The 23,120-nt window shown below is 40.7% G+C and overlaps 1 protein-coding gene across 1 annotated transcript in view; it reads right to left on the reverse strand.

Annotated features, from left to right (window-relative positions):
• Positions 1–27: 27 nt before the first annotated feature.
• Positions 28–23,120, reverse strand: part of EPG5 (ectopic P-granules autophagy protein 5 homolog (C. elegans)) — a gene marked incomplete at its 3' end in the record, with an annotated part of 29,810 nt that continues 6,717 nt past the window's right edge. Inside the window, 15 exon segments of the mRNA XM_015561472.1 lie at positions 28–314; positions 926–1,045; positions 3,784–3,948; positions 4,917–5,057; positions 8,291–8,445; positions 10,206–10,363; positions 11,173–11,328; positions 13,817–13,967; positions 14,401–14,515; positions 15,359–15,464; positions 17,346–17,419; positions 18,781–18,888; positions 19,774–19,910; positions 21,098–21,341; positions 22,607–23,120. The exon segment at positions 22,607–23,120 is cut by the window's right edge and continues 11 nt beyond it. Coding sequence (XP_015416958.1) covers positions 28–314; positions 926–1,045; positions 3,784–3,948; positions 4,917–5,057; positions 8,291–8,445; positions 10,206–10,363; positions 11,173–11,328; positions 13,817–13,967; positions 14,401–14,515; positions 15,359–15,464; positions 17,346–17,419; positions 18,781–18,888; positions 19,774–19,910; positions 21,098–21,341; positions 22,607–23,120 — 2,631 coding nt within the window.

The raw sequence follows: 23,120 nt of genomic DNA on the forward strand, positions 1-23,120 counted from the left end.
GAAAGAGGAGATTCTAGTATCACTGACTGTAAGATTTCAGCCCCAACACTGTACCTGTGGCCCACCGTCGTCATAGCTAAGGCCAGATAACAGCCAATGGGAACACCCGCTTTAACAGCCTTCAAGAGGGGATGGAACGTGGGAGACTCTGTCATGTCAGGCACAGTGCTGGAGAAAGGAACAGGTGGACAATTCTGCTGCATTCCGTAATCATTTTTGTGCAGTTTTAACCTCAAGATCAAGTTCCAGGCCCATTGGTTAAATGAGGTCTCAGGTGTCTCTCCATATCGAACAATACTGGCCAAATATGAAACCTAAAACAATGATTTATTTTAAACCAGATTAGTCATGTGCACATCAAATCAGTAAGCTAACCCATCCATCTCCTTTGTGATCAATAATGCTGTTGAAAGAGAGAACATATCACTTACTGGTATTTGTGTTTGTGACACTAAATTAAAGCAATTTCTCAGTGACCACTTCTGCTTACCTGCTAGTCATTTTGTGAACTTGATCTGAGTCAGGCCAAGCAAAACAGTAATAATATAAAAGTTATTATGCAAAAAAAATGGTGTGTTGGTAAATAAGTTTAAGAACCAGTTGGAGCTGAGGAAACACATTTATACATCTGCCAATTTAGGTTGTTTAAAAACACTCCCACCATGGTCAATTTCAAGCTACTAATAGGTTAACCTGGCTTGCAGAGTTGCTGAAAATGTCTCAATCAGTTCTCCTGAGCCAGTACAGGCCAGCTCCAGCACACCTCTGTAGCTCAACTCAAATTCCACGATATTAAAATTGTCATATGTGGGCTACTTCTTAAAGGAAAATTTTTACCCAACCTTAGGGTAAATACAGTAACTTTATCCACCCAGGCTATTTATAATAGAGATGTATGTTTTCAATACATAAGGGAAGGCAATACCTGCTTCATACTTTCAGAAAGAAGCCCAGCATATGGCTTCTGTGCGAGGTATTTCTGGTACGCTTCAAGAATCATTAAAGCCACTTCAGCATGGACTGCTTGATCCAGATGAAGGGTACCCTATTAAAGAGAATATTAAGCACAAATATGCAACCTTGATATTTTTTAATATACCTTTAAACCAAAAAACTAGGTTGAACAGTGAAAAAGAATCTTCGATGCAGAAGCTAAATTTTCTAAAAACCATGTTCCTTAATGATTAAGTTATAAAATGATGGGGGGGGGGGTTAAATCTCATTTTAAAGAAATAGTACACTGTACCTAAATAGGTTTAGACCTGGGTCATCCCAGACTCCAGGCATAACAAGTATCTTTGAATATAATCCTCCTCCCCTTCCCTATAATCTCTACAAAGTTATAAGTTTAAGGGCATTGCCACAAACCAGGGAGATATTTAATAAATTAAGTATATATTCCCTTTTCTTGTTCTATAAGCATTGATAATATAAAAAATACTCAACAACACAGGTGTAATATTCAGGAGTTTAAAGTTGTCTATCAAATTTTCATCCAACCCTGGCTTGTGTAGCTCAGTTGGCTGAGTGTTGTCCTATGCACCAAAAGGTTGCTGGTTCGATTCCCAGTCAGGGCACATGCCCAGGTTGCAGGGTCAAACCCCAGTTGGGGCTTATGCAGGAGGCAACTGATCGATGTTTTTCTCTCACATCTATGTTTTTTTCTCTCTCTCCCCCTCTCCCTTCCTCTCTCTAAAATCAATAAAAATATTTTTTAAAGAAAAGCTATTAAAAGGCCTTTAAAAAAATTTTTCCATCCAGTCTTCCTCTTCCGCCTGGAGAAACACATTCTTTAACCCTATCATAGAAGCTGACCTTCCTAACTCTAAAAAGGAGCAAGGAGACTGACAGAGGAATCTTCATGCAGCTCTCTGAGAAAAGGGGGACCTGGCGGGGTGGGGGCCAGTCACAAGTCAGACAATGTGAAGGTGGAGAACAGCCCCATGCAGCGCCCACCCATCAGCACCTGAGAGAGAGAAGACCCACATGAACCATGGGCAGTCCCACGTGGTCAGGGTCACCCTAGGGCAGTGGTCGGCAAACTGCGGCTTGCGAGCCACATGCGGCTCTTTGGCCCCTTGAGTGTGGCTCTTCCACAAAATACCACGTGCGGGCACACATGTACAGTGCGATTGAAACTTCGTGGCCCATGCGCAGAAGTCGTAAACTTCGTGGCCCATGCACAGAAGTTGGTATTTTGTGGAAGAGCCACACTCAAGGGGCCAAAGAGCCGCATGTGGCTCGCGAGCCGCAGTTTGCTGACCACTGCCCTAGGGGAAGAGCTCCCTGGCCTCAGTGTTCTCATCTGGACAACAGGAGTCATGGTCAGGCAAACCACTGACCATGACCGTGAGGACTAAATGACTTACTCGGAACAAAAGCTGGCAGGCAACTGGAGAGGGCTAAGTTCTCTCCCATTTTCCCTTAAAAATGTTTAAATATTTTGATCAAGGAGTCCACTACTAAGATCTAGGGTAAAGAGACAGGAAGGGTTTAACAGTCAAAAATCACGTGAGCCCTAGCCGTTTGGCTCAGTGGGTAGAGCGTAGGTCTGCAGACCAAAGGGTCCCAGGCTCAATTCCAGTCAAGGGCATGTACCTGGGTTCCTTTACTTTTCCAAAGTTTCCTGGCAGCTGATTTCCGGTACCTGCAGTACACATTGGACAAATGACTAATTTTACATTTTAACCAATTTATTAGTTCAACATATTGTGTCTACTACATACAAGGCACATACACCCGATCAGAGCAAACAAACACATGAATATTTCTCCCTGTCTCTTCCTGACTCTTCCACTCTCTCTAAAAAATCAATGGAAAAAATATCCTCGGGTGAAGACTAAAAAATAAAAAAAAAAATGTTTTTAATTCACTTGACCTGGCATCTTGGAGGCATCTGATAGGTAACAAGGCCTTAAGAATAACAAACCATTAATAAAAACTACCACCACTGAGTACTTGGCGTGTGCCAGGAACTGTCGTGTTTTACCATGTCCTAAGCTACTGAATCCTTACAAAAACCCTATGAAGTAAGCTTATTAATATTGATGCTTAGAGATGAGCAACTGAGGCCCAGAAAGTATAAGAGCTTGCCCCGAGTCACAGAGCCAGGAGGTGGCAGAGTAGGAATAGAACCCAAGCTGGCTCAGGCTCCCAATCAGCCCAGAGCGGTCGGAAGACAAATGTGACAATGACACGCAAGACAAAATGCAGGAAGAGGAAGGACTAGAGGCAGGAGAGGCAATTAGGAGGAACGGCAGTAAACAGCCAAAGATAAAACAACAGATACAAATTGTCTTTAAAAAAAGGAAAGAACTTTCAATGTAGAACAATTTATCTTCATTCAGAGGATGTTCACTCTGCAAAAACGGAATGAAAGAGAAGATCCTAAACTCTGACACAGCTAAAAGAATCTGCAGATCTTGCAAATGATACTCGGAAAGGTTAATGTTTTAAGAAAATGTTTCTCTGAAATGGATGTGTGTAGAACCTGCAGTTTACAGAAGCAATTTTCAACCAGTGTGCCGCAAGAAATCTTAAGACATGCAATACCTATTTAGTCAGGGGCACTGACCTCTTTTTCCTTAGACTGTCAAATAAAATAATGACAACAGCCAACAAATAGCCAGCTGGTGTGATTGAAAAAAAATTATACCTATTTTTTGTCAGATCACCAAAAAGTGTGTTTTTTGGTGGGCTGCAGAATTTTAGTAATTAGCTTATGTGTGCCATGAGATGGAAAAGGTTGGAAATCGCTGCTCTATGAATGGTTTCAACACATACCTGCTCACCAAATCCCCAATTCAGTCCTTCTAGAATGACACAGGCCAACTTGTTCTTCACCATTGTCAGGTCATAATTCAATAACCAATCCCGAATCACAGCTATCTCAGATGCAGAAGGTCGCCAAAGATACAAAGGCAGTTCTTTAAACAAGTATAAAGACACCTTATTAAGAAGAAAATGATAATAATTAAAATCAACACTTAGAACCAATAGGATAGAGCGATGATAGCTAACGAGCATGTGGTTGCTTTCTGAGATGATAAAATGTCCTAAAATTGGCAGTGGTGATGTTTGTACATTTCAGTGAAAATACTAAAATACATTGACTTCTACATTCTAGATAGAATGTATGGTATATGAATTATATCTCAATAAAGCTGTTATTAAAAACTATATAAAGCCCTGGCCGATTTTGCTCAGTGGATAGACTGTTGGCCTGCGGGCCGAAGGGTCCCGGATTCGATTCTGGTCAAAGACACGTACCTTAGTGGCAGGCTCCTCCCTGGCCCAGGCCCTGGTCAGGGCTCATGCAGGAAGCAACCAATCAATGTGTTTTTCTCACATCAATGTTTCTTTCTATCTTTCCCTCTCTCTTACACTCTCCCTAAAAATCAATGGAAAAATATCTTCTGGCGAGGATTAGCAAACAAAAAACTATATAAACATTACAAAAGTGATTGTGAAAAATACAGAAATAAACTATATGTGTCTTGCTCAACTCAAACTACTGCTTTTAATTTTGACTGATTTAAATAGTGCCTTGTTTCTGAATCAGAGTTGTTTCTTCCAAGGGTAAAATATAAAATTATGAAAGCCAAACAAAATTATGAAATAAAAACTGTTAATAAACTATAGGCTTTATAACTAATTATTTAAAGTAAAAACCTGTTACTGAGGGAGGTAGAAAGGTCACTTTGAGGAGATTAAAGAAAAACAATCACAGCTTTCTATAAGCAGCAGCTGATCCCAAGCAGGCATGTGAATGGCACAGAGCCCAGGACACTAAATGTTCTCTTCATCCTGCTGTGCCCATGACTCACTCATTCCCAACAGCCTTACTATCTTGCCCATTGCTCCATTACTCCAGGATTTAAAAGAAACAAACAAATAAACAAAAGCAGCACTCTTACCATTCCAACCTGGTCAATGGTGTCTTGAACTCTATCCAAAAGGATAGAAATTATCTCGGGGTGAACAGCTGTGATGGCCCCTAAAAGCTCTCGACCAACCTTTGAAAACGTCTCTCTGGTGGACAGGGTAACATATGATACCTAAAAGTGGGAGAGAGTGGAGATGGCACTTTTAATACCAATTATCTGTCAAAACACATTTCCATAATTTACTTAGAGATGTTTTCAAATAAAGTGAAAAAATAGCCTCAACTCATACAAGGTTCAAAAACATGTCAGACCTTCAGAGAACAAAGTGTGTTCCCTGAAGCTGGGAGGTGAAAGGGGAGAGAATAGAGGGGAAAGGTAACAGGTTACAATGATTTCATGTGCTGGATTCCGAAAGTAAACCCTAAAGTAGCAATAAAATAGTCCCTTCCGTGTAAAACTTTTCTAAACTTGAGGAAATCACTAAAATGATAAAATTCAGAATGCATTTCATGGAAATACATATTCTCTCCTACAAAATAAGATCCCCAACTACAAAGGCTCCTAAAACATCAATGTTTACCAATTCCTCTTGAACAATGTCTTCCAAACTACAGGCCACAATCCAGTGGTGCCAGCATTTACCTTTTAAATACAATGGAATTGAACAGAAAAATAACAGTAAAGTAAAATAGAATAGAAAAATGTGAGAGTGCATCCACTTAAAATTAAGATTGGTTTAATTTCTTGTAAGAATTTACATATGTGCACACACAGCATCAGAATGTAATTTTTACTGTGAGTACTGGTAAAACACTTGAAACATTCAAGAGCATAAATGTTACTTTAGGATTTGGAGAATGCTGCGATCCACTGCTAAAGCAATTTTAATGCATGTGAAAACATACCTCTACCCCAAGTTTTTCACAACATGGAGATAGTTTGGAATTGCAGATGCATCCAGGCCTTAGCCTCATGCATGGTTACAACATACAAGCATAAGTACAGCTTAATAGCTTATTTGATCCTGGAAAAGAATTCATCCTTTTGGCCATTCTCAAACTGGAGTACTAGGTTAAGGACAATAACCTCAGAGACTCTTCTTGAAACATAACTTTACTGGAGTTTACTTGAATAGTTTGGAGGAAATACTTTTGTTGTTGTTGTTGTTAATCCTCACCTGAGAATATTTTTTCTATTGATTTTTAGAGAGAGTGGAAGGGAGAGGGAGGGACAGAGAAACTTCGATGTGAAAGACACATCGATCAGTTGCCTGCGCATACATCCCTACAGGGGCTGGGGATCTAGCCTGCAACGAAGGTACATGCCCTCAATCCACAGAATCGAACCTGCGACCTTTCAGTCCAAGGGCCAACGCTCTCACCACTAAGCAAAACTGACTAGGGCTGGAGCAAATACTTTTTATGAAGATAAACAGATAAATGACAGCCTAAATTAAATATACTTTTATTTTAATATACACAAAACTTCAATGAAAGTTTTAATAACCACTTAGGGCTATGTCCTTAGACATTCGAGGGTCCGAAGTTCACTCTCCTCCATTGTCAGGGATGGCTCAGTAAAAAAGTGAAGAAAACGAAAATCTCATCTTTATTTTATTTTTAAAATATTTTTTATTGATTTTTAGAAAGAGAGAGGATAGAAGAGGGAGAAACATTAATGTGAGAGCCTAATAACATCAATAGCCTGCCTCCTGCATGCCCCCCACCGGAGATCGAGCCCACAACCCAGACATGTGCCTCGAACCAGTAACATTTCAGTGCACAGGACGATACCCAACCAACTGAGCCACATTGGCCAGGGCCCAGCCAGTCATTTTATAGATGAGGAAACTGAGGCCAAGAATGGTAAGGTATCTTTTCTGATATGAGATGGGCAATTAATAGCAAATTGAAAAGAAATCCAGGCCTTCTAACTCCAGGTTCAGTATTCTTTTCATCATCTCCTTTAAACTGACTTAAAAGCCAGATTTCCATATTATTGGCAGGGACGGAGAGGGAGGGTGGAGAGAACAGACAGTATAGAAACTATGAGCCCTAACCGGTTTGGCTCAGTGGATAGAGCGTCGGCCTGAAGACTGAAGGGTCCCAGGTTCAATTCCGGTCAAGGGCATGTACCTTGGTTGTGGGCACATCCCCAGTAGGGGGTGTGCAGGAGGCAGCTGATCGATGTTTCTCTCTCATCAATGTTTCTAACTTTCTTTTCCCCTCCCTTCCTCTCTGTAAAAAAAAAAAATCAATGAAATATATTTTTTTAAAAAAAGAAAGAAAAGAAACTATGAGTATCGCCTGGCTAGCGTGGCCCAGTGGTTGAGCGTCAACCTATGAATCAGGAGTTCACAGTTCAATTCCTAGTCAGTGCACATACCCAGGTTGCAGGCTCAATTCCTGGTGTGCGGCATATAGGAGGCAGCCAATCAATGAATCTCTCTCATCACTGATGTTTCTCTCTCTCTCCCCACCCCTTCTCTCTTCCTCTCTGAAGTCAATAAAAAAAAAAATTTTTTTTAAGAAAAGAACTATGAGTATCAGGCTGTATCAGATTGTCTATTCCTTATCAAAACTCATGCATCAAATGTCAAAAAATAATAGGGGGAAATGGAATGGGAATGATTCATATTTTCAACACTCTCCTTATAGTAAAACTAGAGGCCCAGTGCACGAATTCATGCACCAGTGAGGTCCCTTGGCCTGGCCTGCGGGATTGGGCCGAAACCGGCCCTCCAACATCTCCCAAGGGGGTCCCAGATTGTGAGAGGGCGCAGGCGAGGCCGAGGGACTCCACCAGTGCACAATCGGGGCCGGGAGGGACACAGGAAGTTGACCAGCTGGGAAGGAACCGGGGGAGGGCTCCAGGGAGTGTTTGGCCCTCCTTATCGGCTGGACCCCAGCAGCAAGCTAACCTACCAGTTGGAGCATCTGCCCCCAGGTGGTCAGTGCATGTCACAGTGACTGGTTGACTGGTTGACTGTCTGCCCCCTGGTGGTCAGTGCACATCATAGCGAGCAGTTGAGCGGCCTTAGCATATCATTAGCATATTACGCTTTGATTGGTTGAACAGATGATCGGACTACCGGACACTAAGCATATTAGGCTTTTATTATATAGGATAGATTAGCCTGTCCCCTGCATCATAGCGAGCGGTTGAGTGGCCTTAGCATATCATTAGCATATTACATTTTGATTGGTTGAACAGATGACCGAACGACCGAACACAGCGTATTAGACTTTTACTATACAGGATAATGTTCCTTTGATTACCAGCTCCCATGAGAGCGGACAGTACACAACAGTCACTTTCATTTTTTAAAGCAATTCCAAAAGAATCAATGAGGGGATAATCCAAAAGAAATTTTTTAGCTGACTTCTAAAACTTAATATTCTAACCTCATATATCTCCAGAACAATAATTTTTACGAAGTCTTCATCCACATCTGTTCTCCGGGCCTGAGCCATCTGAGCAAATGTAGTCAGAAGGCAAATCTCATCTGAGCTATTCATGGAAGAAAGACACTTCTCAAAGTTCACAAAATGTTCTGGATCTGTAAGTTCAAATCAAAAAAATTAAAATGGGGAAAGAATAAATATATATCACTTTAATTACTCTTCCAGAGAGAAAGAAGATATCAAATTTAAAAGACATTCAGAAATATGTAAAGATACAAAAGTTCTTTCGTGAAGTTACTCAATGTGCCTGGGTCTCTCCTGTGTATACAGGAGGTATACATGTGGTTAAACTTTCACTTCTTTCCTGCTAAAACTAGACCACAAAAACTCTCTTTCTTTGTTCCAGAATGGATTTCTACAGGCACCAAGAAGAAGGCTGGGCCAGATAAATTTCCTACTCTAACGATAATGTAGCCTCAGAGTTGACATTTAACATCTTCAAGCCTCAGTTTCCGCATCTGCTTCCAAAGTTTATTTAAAATTAAATGACATGTCACTGGTAAAGCGCTTTGTCAACTGCAAAGCACTAGTACTGTCACTAGGTGAGACATCTTCAAAGGCAAACTTGAAGCTACTTGAAAATTGCCAGGCAAATGAATGGCAACCCTGCTAACAAAAACCGCTAAGACTGGCAAACTACTCAGCACAAGCGTGGCATTCCAAACTAAAGAGATTTGATTATAAATGAAAATTTGGGGCAAGAAACAGATTATAACAATGACTGAAATACTGATGAATGTGACACACAGTATACAGGGTGGGGTAAAAGTAGGCTTACAGCTGTTCATATGGAAAATAATACAATAATTAATAAATAATAAAACCTTTCACGTACTCACTACTATAAACCTAATTTTGCTATCCCCGTATAAGTTTTGCCCATTTCTCAGAGGATGCCATGTAATCAACATTACATTTTGCCAATAGGGGGCAGTATTAGTCAATAGCTTTGCAATGCATGACAGAAAACTAAGTGCTACAAAGACAAGTTGTATAGAGTGAAGAAAAATAATCTGCTTAGAAAACACATTCTCCTGACAGACCTTTCCGCAGTAAGAAGGCAACAAGCCAACAGTGCTTTTCATATGCTCACACATTTGAGATATCGAAGGCAGTACATCAAATTTCCTGTATCTTCAAAATAACTCCATGGGGCCCTAGCTGGTTTGACTCAGTGGATAGGGCATCAGCCTGCGGACTGAAGGGTCCCAGGTTCAATTCCTATCAAGGGCACATGCCCAGGGTTGCAGGCTCGATTCCCAATAGGTGGCAATACCCAGTAGGAGGTATGCAGGAGGCAGCCAATCAATGATTCTCTCTCATCATTGATATTTCTCTCTCTCTCTCTCCCTCTCCCTTCTTCTCTGAAATCAATAAAATAACAATAATAATCTTAAAAAATAATAGTAACTCCATGGGGCATTTACCAACCCCATTTTCATTTCCCATCCCCAAATTGGGTTTACCACAGAAATTACTATCCAGAGAATTCTAGAATAATGAAATCTGAAACTACATTTTAGTAAGTCAAAATCCACAAAAACTCGAATTTCAAAATTATCACCCAAATACGCAAAGTAAAACATTCCCTTACCAGGGGTCCTCAAACTTTTTAAACAGGGGGCAAGTTCACTGTCCCTCAGACCGTTGGAGGGCCGGACTATAGTTTTTAAAAAAAACTAGTTGGCTGCTAAGCAACAGGCAGTGGCGCCAAAAACACCAGCAGGCCGCATGTGGCCCATGGGCCGTAGTTTGAGGACCCCTGCCTTAGACCTTCTAAGAGTGAAGAGAAGAAAGCAATGCAGCGGACAGGCGCACAGGTGGGGAAAGAGGGTGCCTGTTCCGGGGCCTATACCTTGGAGCTGCTTCTTGCACTCCGCGGGTGGGAGGGCGGTGCAGAGAGTCTCCAGGGTCCCGCTCTCCGCCTGGTGCATGAGGTAGAAGAGTTTCCAGAGCATCTGGACCGACAGTGTTCCAAAAGGCATTTCCGACATAAACAGCCAAATGCCAAGTCTGCGTGTTTCAAAAAGAGCAGGAAGCATTTTATATTATCAGTCAGCCTCACCACACTGAGAAAGTAGACAAACCTTCAGCTCTGACAGGGAAAAAATTCTTAAATCATACTACAGTTAATTTTCTAACATGTCTCGGTCATCAACACCTTGAGGACAGATCACAGTCACAGGAAATCCGCACAAAGGACTCGGTCTGTGCCAGGCACTGTTGTAATCACTGCTTCATGCTTATATCACCCCATTCCATCCTCACTAAAACCAAGGCAAGCACTGCTATTGATATTATCCCCAATTCACACATGAGGCTACTGGGGCACAGAGAGGATAGTCATAAGGGGCAGAAATGGATTTTGAACCAAAGAGAGTTTTAAGAGCTGAGTGACCAACAGGCTGCAAAGGTGTAGATGCATGTGCCTGAGCAAGTGTGCAGGTTCACGGGGAGTGGGTGAGCCGGGAGTTAGAAACCCTCCAGTGACTTCTCACAACTTGAACAAGAAGTCAGAAAATCATCTGGACCATGCACTGAGCACCTACTCTGCCTCGCTGTGAAGTAAAGGTCATCCCCTGCTCAAAGCTACCCCACAAGTTCAGGGGCGTCAAAACTAGATCTCAGAATCCAGTTATTTTAAGACTAAGAGAAACCTGAAAGAGAGATCCTTTCAGTGAACACTATAGATAAGAAAACTAAAGCCCATGAATTTGCTCAAGATAAGGACTAGAGGAAACACACTAAGACATTACAAGGAATCTACTTCAGTCAATACTTTCACGTCAATCTTTCTTAACACTTATCGTCATACTCCTTACCTTTTGGCTTTCAGCACATGGAGGACAGCTCTCAAAAACAGCTCATCAAATTCAACCTGTAGTTTCTCCATGGAGTAGGGCTCCAGGGCCAACCCCATGCCCTGGTTGTGGCTCACATACTGTGCCCAATGGTCACTCACATAACCAAGAGTCATCCTGAGCATGAGGAAGGACAAGACAGCACTCTTCATTAATGTCCTCACTGTCGACAGCTTTAATTCTATCTGAAGCATTACTGAACACCTACTATCTTCTATGTTCTGAAGGGAACTCAATGCGGGGAGGGAACCCCTACACTCATGGAGCTTATATTTAGTGAGGGAAAACGGACAATAAACAAAATAAAGTAAAATATATAGTCTGTCACATGGCTGTAAGTGACATTGAGAAAAATAAGTAGGAGAGGAGAATCAAGTTTCTCTGAAGTTGGTGGAAGGGGAATAGGCTGGAAGCAGGAAAGGCCTCACTAAAGAAGGAGGGGCGTGAGCGTGAAGACAGGAAGAAGTTACAGAGATATCTAAGGGAAGCGTGTCCAGGGAGAAGAAACAACCAGTGTGAAGGCCGTAAGGTGTGTTCCGTATGTTGGAGAAACAGAAAGGCAGCCAGTGTGCTAAAGCAAAGTGAGTGAGCCCTGGCCTATGGAGTTCAGTGATTAGAATATCAGCTGGAGCACCAACGTGTCCGGGTTCGACTCCAGTCAAGGGCATGTACCTGGGTTGCAGGTTCTCTCCCTGCCCCATCAGGGAGTGTGTGGGGAGCAACCAGTCCCTCTCACATCGATGTTTCTTTCTTTCTCTCTCTCTCTCTCTTCCCCGCTTCCTCCCTGACACTCTCTGAAAAGTCATGGAAGAATTTCCATGATGAGGTTTAACAAAAAAATAAAATAAAGCAAAGTGAGTGAGAGGGGGACTGGCTGGCGAGGAAATCAGAAAAGTGACAAGAAACCAGAGCATGAAGGGTCCCATGGGCCACTGTGAAGACTGGCTTTTACTCTTAATGAGAGATTGGGAGCAGTAAAGACTTGAGCAGAGGAGTGACATGAGCTGACTCACCATTTAAAGAGGACACCGGCTGCTGTGAGAATAAGCTGGGGGCAGGTGACGGGGGAGGAAGGGCAAAAGCAGGAAGACAAGAGGCCACTGTGATAATCAGGGAGAAAAAACTAAGAATGAACTCGGGTGGTAGCCGTGAAGGTGGTGAGATGCTGGATTCTGGAAATGGTCTGTTTTGTTGATTCAAAACGATGCACACCTTTTATACTTTAATCTCTGCTACTGGAATGTACACTAAAACTGGTGGCCATAAAAATGCCATAATTTGGCAGCATTTTTTCTTTCTTAGTGGAACGCAAAATACATCTTCAGAATTGGTGGCATCTTAAATTTGATTAAAAAGTAAATGATGTTTTGAAGGTAGAGATGATAGAATTGGCTATTAGATGGGATGTGGGTGTAAAAGAGAAAAGTCAGGAATGACACCAGGTGTCATAGAAATAATATAAAGACAGAATACTGATCTTTAAACAATAATAACAATGTCTTTCCTATAGAGTCATTACAAGAATAAAATGAGAAGGCATAGTCCGGGCACATGGTAATCATTCAATCCTACAGAATGTGTGTGAGCCCAAGGGCGAATTTTACCTGATTTATCAGAACAGAATCAGAAAAGGTATAATAGGACTTCTGATAATAAATAAGTTTTTAGCTTCTAAGAAATTACTCTCTAAGTCAACAACTCTCCCTCCTCCCACCATCTCATTTCTAAACCTTCTACTGAAGGTTTTCTCTAGACCTTAAAAGTGACCCCTGGCCTTTGCAGGACATCTTATAATCATTTAGCTGGCTGTATAAAGCTGATGGATTGAGGAATACATAACACATCTAAAATTAATTAAAATCAATGTTGTTTTAGAAACAAATGAGGGGAGGGAAAGTTTTGACGTTTTTTGAAGGGGTTTTGGGGGAAGGGGAAGGTTGGAAGAAAAGCATATTTATATGCTGTAGGAAATGACCCAGATAGAAAAATTGATGATGCAGAAAATATATAAAATTAAATCTATGAATAGTAGTACTTATTCTCAAAAATTTCTTCTTGCTTGATAATAAAAACATAAACCAAATTTTCACTCAAATAAATCATATGCTTTCCCAGATCAAGAGTAGCCACTGCTGAAGTCTTTAGAATGTTCTTCAAATGATATTTAACAGGAATGAGGATAAGAATAAATAAAAAAGAAAACAAAAATGACACAAAAGAGCAACTGCTGATTTCCCACAGCTAAGTGACAATCCCCAGGCAGAAGCTAGGAGAGAGAAGAAAATAGAGGGAAAGGGAAGGGGAAAGAGCCTACATTTTCCTTGACCAAGTTCAGTTTCTCTGGCTAAGTTCAACCCAGCAGTTGCTTTGAGGATCTTGACTCCAAGAGCAATTATCAAGCAACAGTTAAATTTGAGACAATTAACCACATATTCTGACTGGAAGCCTTTATAAATTTCCATCTAGTAGATGCTGAAAAAAACCCAATTCTTATTTTTATGATAAATAAGACCTGAAGTATACACAATAATGTCCATAATCCAAATTATGCAGTATCTGTGTCTGACCAAAGCAAACAGAGAAGATGTAGCAACAGCAGTATTACCTGATCATATAACCAATCCGCTTCACAAACTGCCTATAGCGTGCTCTATTAAAGGTTTCTAACCCCACAGCCAGAAGTTCCACTAGTGAGTTGGCAAAAGCAAAAATTTTCATCATCTCTTGAGGTCTTGTTGTTTCAGGTAAATAATCACCTGGAAGTTAAAATCAAAGAAAAGAAAAAAAAATTATAATTACTATGAAGAAACACTGAAAGATACAGATATAGATCCCTCAATAAGGAAACAAAGCCAATAGGAGAAGAATTAACAATTCCCATTTCTCTGGCTCCTGTGTCAATGTGAAATGGGAAACTTGAAACAAGGTATAAACTTAAAACAATTTATTTAAGCTGGGTAATGTGCGCGCTAGTCACCCTTTCTGCAGTTAAACACTTGGTAGGAAATTACAAGCACAAGAGAAAGGAAGGAAGCCTCATCAAGGTATGATGCAATCACCTCTGTAGAGCGTGGCGGGGCACAGGGGAACCTGAATCAGGAACCTGCACGAGGGTAAGACTTGATGCTGAGTTCCTGTGTTTGAACTTGGCACTACCACATTTTACATATGACCAAAGAATTAGTCTACCTTTTGCCTTAAACCCAAGAAGATGTTGAAAGAGTTCATGAAATGGAAACTGTGAGAAAAGGATAACCAAGTCATCTTCATTAAGGAGAATCCAACCAGTCTCCGGGTCTTCATCCTAAAGGAAAAGATGCAAAAAATATGTCCACTAAGTTGATCAGATCATACTATGGTCTAAAGTTACAGAAGCTAAATTATCACAGGTCTCAATGGTACGTGTGTGGTGTTCTCATGAGCCTTCATCAAATTCTTTTCCGGGACAGAGATTTATGGCATCAGTTCTATGGATGGGCTGTAAATCCCCTGAAATTGTGAACACAATTTACGTGTATCTGGGTCATGTCCATTCAGTAATAACTGATTGAAAAAAAAATTCTTTACAGATCCACTAACCATGTGTATGGTAGAAAGAAAAATCAATGAGGGTTATCTTGAGAAAATGGATTCTGATCATTAAAGTCTCATCAAAAATAGAAAACCATCTTCTCCTTTCAAAAGAGAAGAACTGAGTAAGTTTGTAAGAGGCAAGGCAGAACCCTGGTAAGCTCCAGTTCTTTATGACACAGCCTCACATAATCTGTGGGTGAAATCTCAAGCCCAGAAAACTGTTTCTACAAAAAATACAATCCTAACATAAAGTTTACATAATCTGTAAATATTTCCAGGTTCTATTCTCTCAGCTCAACAGGGATGTATTCTAGAAGTGTCAGCATAGCACACTAGATCAGAGCACAGGCCCTAGAGGCCCTGCCACTTAATAACTGTATGACTTGGAACAAATTCTTTCACCCCTCTGCACTTCAGTTTACTCATCTGTAAATGGGACCACAACAGTACTTGCCTCATGAGGTTGTTGGGTGCATTAAGTGAGATAATATGTGGAAAGTGCTTAGAACAATACTTGGCACATAAAAAGAGCTCAAAAATGGTTAATCAAAATAATGCAGACATGACGAGTTACCTCTTCTCCTCCTTCATCTACTAGTGTCCACGATCCAGACGCAGGTCCCGAGGTGGATGGCTTCCCCTCACTGGGCTTCATGTGACACAGGAACTCTGCTCGATTTCTGAAGGACAAGTGACATCACTCCAATCACAAAGGCAGACAGCCCACATGTGTGCATTCTGGATCACCTACTGACCCTGAAGAAGCGTCAGATATTGACCCAAACCTTCAAATGGTTTAAATTAGTAAAAAAGAAATAAGAACTGACTAAAACTCAAGGAGACCAAAATCTCACTAATTTCAGTGCAGAGACCACTAAAGATGAGAGTAATTACATAAAAGCGGTTAAAATGTACCAGTCCGGCACACAGTAGGACCTCAATACACATGGACTGCTGCGGTACCTTAACTCTAACCAGACTTACAGAGTGTTGCCAGAGAGATGACTTTAAAAAATCATGCTTTATTGAATAAAAAAGGATAATCCGCAGGTAATGCAGAAGCTTGTTTAAGGCACACACATGCACGCGCACACACACACAAATACATCTAAATGCAAAAACATTTTTAAGACAAATCACATGTACCTTGTATCTAGGAAGTGAAAGAGGAATCAGGAAGAGTTCCTGCCAGCCAGATTTTCACACGGTGTTGGCTGGATTAGTGAGTAGGTACAGCCAGAGAAGTTTCTTCTCTGAGACCACAACCCGGTTTTCAGTCCTCTGTTCCTTCCTTTCTGGACTGGCCCTGAACATTCATACATCCCTTCCCTTAACCAGGAAGTTTCTTCTATGATCTCCAGCTCTGTAGCTCTAGAGCTGCCTTTCAACTCGAGAAGTTCCAGTCCTGACGCTCCGAATGTCCACTGGTATCTGTCACTTGTGTATCCAATTGAATATATGCCTCAAAGACCTCAAATTTTCCTCCTTACAAAAGAGCCCTCCCTTCTGTCTCTGCTGCCTATTAGGGCTGCCAATATCCTCTCTGTCACTAGAACTCAGAAGTCTATGGAGTTATTTCTGAAGCACTCCTTTCCCAGATTTTCTTTTATCAACTACCTCATCCTGTAGAGAGATGACTTTAGGTTCTCCTCTTTCTCTTTCCCACTACCATTACCCCAGCTCGGGCCTGGAAGCACACAAGCTTTCCAAGACTGAGAACCAGTGGTGGTAACACTGCTCAAGGTCACAGAGACACAGACTCTGCCTTCTCCCCAGTTAAGGATGTGTCTGTCCTTTTGACGCTGGGTTGGGTCCAGAACCAGGAGAGCCAGGCGTCCATAATGTAATTCAGTTGCATACCTTCTGGCTCCAGTTGAGGCTAAAATTCCTTAAACATAACTTTTATCCTTGTTCAAAGAACCCTCGATTGCCACAAAGGCCAGACCATATCAAATCTAGATCCTTCGGTCTTAATGTCAAGGCCTTTTATAATCCAACTCACCCTATTCATCTCTGTTACCATCCCAGCCATGCTGTCCTCCCACCTGTCCCTGGCACAGCTATCCTCACCTGCACTTTGGGCCACTGCTCACTGTTCTCACTACAGTGCCCTCTACTCCTTCTCTCCTACTGAAATCCATTCCATTCTTCAAACCCAGCTCCTCCACTCTGACCGGCTCTGACAACTCCACTCTACTCTCTTTATTCTCATTATGCCAATCATGGCTTCACAATTCAGCACTTAAACCTCTGTGGGGTTTATTTCCTCTTTCACTAAAGCTGTTCTTCTAAGAAACAGATCATCTTTTTGTCTCTCCCCACAGTATCTTTCACAATGACGTATATGACAGGAGAGGCAAACCCACTAAAAGGGAGACCCAAAAAGGGTTAATGGGGTCACTCTGGGACGAAGGGCATCAAACCCAAAGAAAATCTGCAATGTTAAATTCTGGGATGCTGACCCAGCCCTTGATAGTTCTTTGGATAAGGACAATTTAGGAAGTCAATACTTTGACAGAAAGAGCATTTCAATTTCCATTTCAAAAAGATCTTCCACTTACTTGACAGGAGACATTAGCAGGGCAAGGGACTGCATAAAATGAAAGACCCCTGAGGGGTTACTCAAAACTTTGATCTGAAATCAAAAAAGGAAAAAGCATACTGTAGAAAACCAACAATGCAAATATCCATAATCTTAGTTCACAGGAATTCTGAGAAAGGGAGCTTTTAAGAAAGCAAAGATGGAACTGGTACCTAACCCATAAGAGTGAGAACACAGCTCATGGGTTACCTGGCAGGACTGATTCAGATGTACTTAAAGAGCAGAGGTAGCTGAACAGTTTATATCAATTCCCTGAACAATATCAATATAGGTCAAAGGACAATACTGATATTTTAATCGAAAATTAAAAAATCCTCCTTCTACCTAAAACAATTCAAACTTCGCCCTGGCTGGATAGCTCAGTTGATTAGAGTGTCATCCCAATGCAGGTTCAATCCCTGGTCAGGGCATATACAAGAAACAACCAATGAATGCATAAATAAGTGAAACAACAGATCAATATTTCTTTCTCTCTCTCTCTTTCTCTCTTTCTCTCTCCCTCTTCCTCTCTAAAATCAATAAATAAAAGTTATTTTTTAAAAAATTCAAACTTCTTGCCACTAGAAATCCTAAAGGAAAGGTAATGTCAAGAGGTTGAACTTTGCCCTAGCTGGCTTGGCTCAGTGGATAGAATGTCAGCCTGCGGACTGAAGGGTCCCAGGTTCGATTCTGGCCAAGGGCACATGCCTGGGTTGCGGGCTGGATCCCCAGTAGGGGGTGTGCAGGAGGCAGCCAATCAATGATTCTCTCTCATCATTGATGTTTCTATCTCTCCTTCTCTCTTCCTCTCTGAGATCAATAAAGAAATACATTAAAAAAAAAAGAGAGAGGTTGAACTTGGCATACACCTGGCTTCTACTCGTCTGAGTGATTGCTACTAGAAACAAAACAACCCAAAGGCAATCAGCAGAGAGGAAAGTCCATAAACCATAGAATCCACGCCTAAGTTAATTATATGAGAGTTGATCACACAGACCTGGACATGTGCCAGTATCAATAAACTTTGAGATGCTGGTAGTTTCTGCTTCACCTGTACCAACTGTGGTGTGAAGTGGATTAATTTAGGGAGCTGTGTTGAGTATTACAGAAAAAAAGTCCAAGAGAGCCTTTCCACATAGAAATTTTACAGAATTAAATACTACTGAGCCTACCAAGCCAGACTACAACGGAACTTTCGCAGTTCTACTTCATTTCATCAATTACGCTCTTAGGATGGCCTAAGAACTTACAGCATAAAAAACTCCCATAAATATATTCTGGATGTATTTTAAGAATTTTATCTGAAATATCAATATTTTTTTAACCAGCCTTTTTTAAAAGCAATTTCTTTAGGAATAATGTTTAACAAAATCTCCCTCCCATGCTGCTCAAAACCCGACGGATATTCATCAAACCTGAATGAAAGGAACAGCCCATTTGCTAACACCAGCTGGGCATCGAAGAATATGGTTTAGAAGGAAGAGTTGATCTCCAAGACAGCCAGCTCTTTGTAACACTGATACCTGAACAACAAAAAACATATAGTTTCACAATTTAAAAAAGAAGAAGAATGTATCTAGCAGTTTAGTGAAACACTTATCTGATGTTTATACATATGTGATCTTTCAAAAGAGTAACCAGGCATAAGGTACACTATTCACTGGTTAAGTTTCCACCACAGAGGTACACGGAGGCCTATGAAGCTATGAGTACTACGATAAAAATATCTTCTGTAATTTCTCTGCAAAAATTGTACATCTGGCAAATTACAAATCACTAACATTCCTGGCCATCTGTGAATAGACAGAAGTCAAGTATTTTAATATATTCTCAGTTTGTAATAGTTTCTCAAATACAAGTAAGTATATTTGGAACCTCATCCATATTTAAGAACTTGAGTATGAACTCCAAAACAAAACAGCACCCAAGGCAGCCCCATTAAGAAATATAACCAATAAGCAAATCACCTTCCCTATAACACACCTAACATCTTTCCTATGTTTTTCGAACATCTTTCTTTTCCCCCCTAAAAAATTTTAATGTATGACTAAGTGTAAGATTAAACATAAAATAATAAAGAAATATAGAAAATTTTTAGTTCAGGTACCTATATTCTAAATATGAATCTAGTCTTAAATGTAACAGGCTTCACACATTTCTATTTCTTCCTAAGTTGAAGCTAGAAATCATTTAACATAAAGTTTATCAGAGAGAAAAGCACTTTGTGTTTAACAATGCAGTAGATAAATGTAATTTAATTCCATGTGTCATGATCAAAGACAATGTCACTAATAAATTAAATGAATTAGCTAAAGAAACTGTTGGAGAAAAACTATAATGAAAGAAGAAACAATTAAGTTATCAGGGAAATAATGGAAAAACTATTGTATCTATTTCTATTGCTTTACCAATTTTTGCAGCCAGAGAAGAATATCATCACGGAACTGAGTATCTTCATTAACTCTCCTGGTGAACATAAATAAGACACTAATGCACTCCTTCAGTTGACACAGATCAGAGGGAATGCTCTCTGCCTGTTTAGAAGCTATAAATTAAAGAGAGAATTAAATGAATCCCATATAAATGGTGTTGGGGGGGGAATATTTATTATCTTCACTTTAAAAAAGCACTCTTTAAAATATTTACTTTATTTTTTTTGTGATTAACAAGTCTTTTATTGGTAGTAAACTAGAGCAATCAGAATAATACATATGCAGTTTCAGTACACACAATAAAAGTTAGAGAAATCCAAAACCTGTATAAAACAAAACACGGGGAACCATACATCCTCAGATCCAGTGGGAAGGGCCTCTCCGTCCTAAAATATTTACTTTAGATACAAATCCAAAAAGAAAAGCTGCATCAAAAATATTTGAATTTCTACTAAATATGTAAACCAAAAAACTACTTAACTTTGTGAACTATTTCAAAGCAAGAGAAAATTAACTTATTAAAATTTATTTTTTTATTTAAAAAGCAGCAGCCCTAGATGGTTTGGCTCAATGGATAGAGCATACAGTGATTCTCTTTCATCACTGATGTTTCTAACTCTCTATCTCTCTCCCTTCCTCTCTGTAAAAAATCAATAAAATATATTAAATATATATATATGAAAAAGCAGCAGATCTGTGGCCCAGGCCCCAGCTCTTTGATCAGTTATGAGAACAAGATGGGGTGGGGGAGGATTTTTTACTTTAAACAATTCTAATATATTATACTATATATAAGAAATACATGATTCAATTAGTATAATTAATACTTTACACACACTATAGTAAAGCCTAATTTCTTAAAACCCAAAATAAGATGAAAATTTCAGAACATTAGATTCTCTGATGAAAATTAAATACGATAACGACCCAATAAGCTGGACAAACAAAAATACAGTGCAAGAGACAGAATGGAAAAGTACTCGATTATCAGTTTTACAACCAAAAACTCTACTTGGACCTGGCTTGGTCCAAGCACATAAATTAGGACAATACGGGACATTAAGGATAAAGAGTGAGCTTGCTGGCTTCCTGGAGAAGGAGATGACAGCCATGAGGAAGGCAGACCTCACACTGCTCCCTAAAAACGTCAGTAAGGCAAGTCACAATCCCATATTGGGGAGGCAAGGTAAAACCACACATACAATGGTACTTCGTAATATCAATTACTGTACAATCAATTCAACCAGACTGTACCCCTCAACTGCAGACTACAAAAGTGAGGCTTTCATTACTTACACACCTCGGCCTTGCTGATGAACTGCTAACGATCTCAGAACAGCTGAACTATTAAGCAATGTATAAATGTAAGACTCCACTTGCAACCTTGAGAGCACAGACGTGTAGGAGTGCAGAGCCAGGGTCTGGTGGAGGTGCTCAGATTTGGCATCAAATAGCTTCTTTAGTTCCCCCAGCGCATTTTCACTCATCTCTACTCTTTGGTAGCGGTGATAGCCTGAAACTTTCACTTGATCTGCACAGATACCCTAGCAGTAGACAAAAGGGTAAAATATGAAACCAGTTACTCTTTAGACTTTAAATAATCAGGCAGCAGGTATATGACGCATAGGTTTCAGTACCATCTTCAACATGCTTATAAATCACGGTGAGGGGGGCAGTAATACCACACAGAGAACAATAAAGTATAGAATCACATGCCAAGGAGTATACTGCCAATCACCAATGAATCACAAGTTCAGAGAAGAGAAACCCTAAGGAGTAGGTGGGAAAAGGTACAAGAAATAACAGAGCTTGTCCCTAAGACTCTCATGATTGATGATCTACTTCTACTTTACAAACCCACTAAGGTCCATGTGATATCCCCCTCAAGTGCAAGGGACCTCAAAATATCTCTGTACTCATCTCATCATTCATTGTGATTCTGTTCAAGAGAAAGATACTCCTTTCCTTTCCAATACTAACACTGCCTGCTGTGTTGTTTCTAACCTCCTTTTCAATATCCCCAAATGTTTCCCTCTCCACAGACTCCTTCCTATCTACAAAGAGATACACAGGTATCCCAGTGAACGAGAGGATTAGGGGTGAGGGAAAATCAAGGGTTTCTCCCTGGTATCTCCTCGTTTCCCTTCAATGACAAGCTTGTCTAGAGTGGCCTTCTCTTCCCTGCCATTCCTTCCAAGCCACTATGAAATGGCTTTCCTGATGGTCACCATGCTGTCCATAGGGACACATCTAACTGCCTTGCTTGTTTCCTCATCTCCTCTTAACCTTGTTCTGTGAATCATCCTCTCCTTGATACTCTCTACACACTGAATATTCTTGTCATTATGCCCAAGGTCACAAACTAAAAAGTCCACAGGCTGAATATGACTTGGACACATGATTTGCTTGGCCTCTACTCGTGTGTGTATGTGTGTGTGTGTGTGTGTGTGTGTGTAAATTATTTGCCAACAGTAACAAATCAAGATCCTTCACATTCGGAAAATCGTAAGATGTGGCAATGCTGGATCAACACAACCACACAGCAATAATCAGCTAGGACTCAAGAGCAGCTGTCCCTGCTGGACCAGACATGGGTTTACTCAGTGACCACTACCCCTCTCAGCCTGCGTCATTTCTTCAGTTACCTGCATGGCCCTTGCAGGTGCCTGAGTTTATGATTCCTGCAGTATACTACTCAGCTACGACAGGCTCAGTGTGGGAATAGGGAGCAGACTCCAGACCTAGAGGGCATCAAGGGAATAGCAGTTCCCCAGCTCCAGAAAGCTTAACAGAACACTAATCAAAATACCTGTACAGACAACTGTTCCTCCTTAAAGTGCCAGAGTCGACTTTTAGCATTTTGGCAATCAGATGTCAGAGCAAACAGCTCAGCTTCAGCCAGAAGCAGCTGCTTCCTACATCGTGAATAGTTCAAAAGCAACTCATAAAATTCATGCCTGTCTTGATGAGCCATGCTATCAAATTCTTCTAAATATGACTCAACATTTTCCAGCCATGAACCAGGTTCAAAGATTTTTAGCTGTTCTTTAGTAAATGGTACTACTTCTGGTTGAGATGGGAGCTCCGGGTAGAGTCGCTCATTACGGAGCAAGGGTTTCGGGGCCACTAAAGCTGGCACTTCAGCAATTTCAGCTGGCAACTGGGGATACAGTTTTTTCACTCTAGGTGGCTGAAAAATGTCCATAGCTTCACAAGAACTCTGCAAGCCAACATTTTGTAGCACCTCTGAAGAAAGATTCGAGGCTTGCTTGTCTTCTTTGCTATGCTGAGTTTCTCTGACTTGTAAATTTTCCATTTCCTGC

This window comes from Myotis davidii, unplaced genomic scaffold (genome assembly GCF_000327345.1).
Source record: "Myotis davidii unplaced genomic scaffold, ASM32734v1 scaffold815, whole genome shotgun sequence".
In the NCBI taxonomy this organism is placed as follows: domain Eukaryota; kingdom Metazoa; phylum Chordata; class Mammalia; order Chiroptera; family Vespertilionidae; genus Myotis; species Myotis davidii.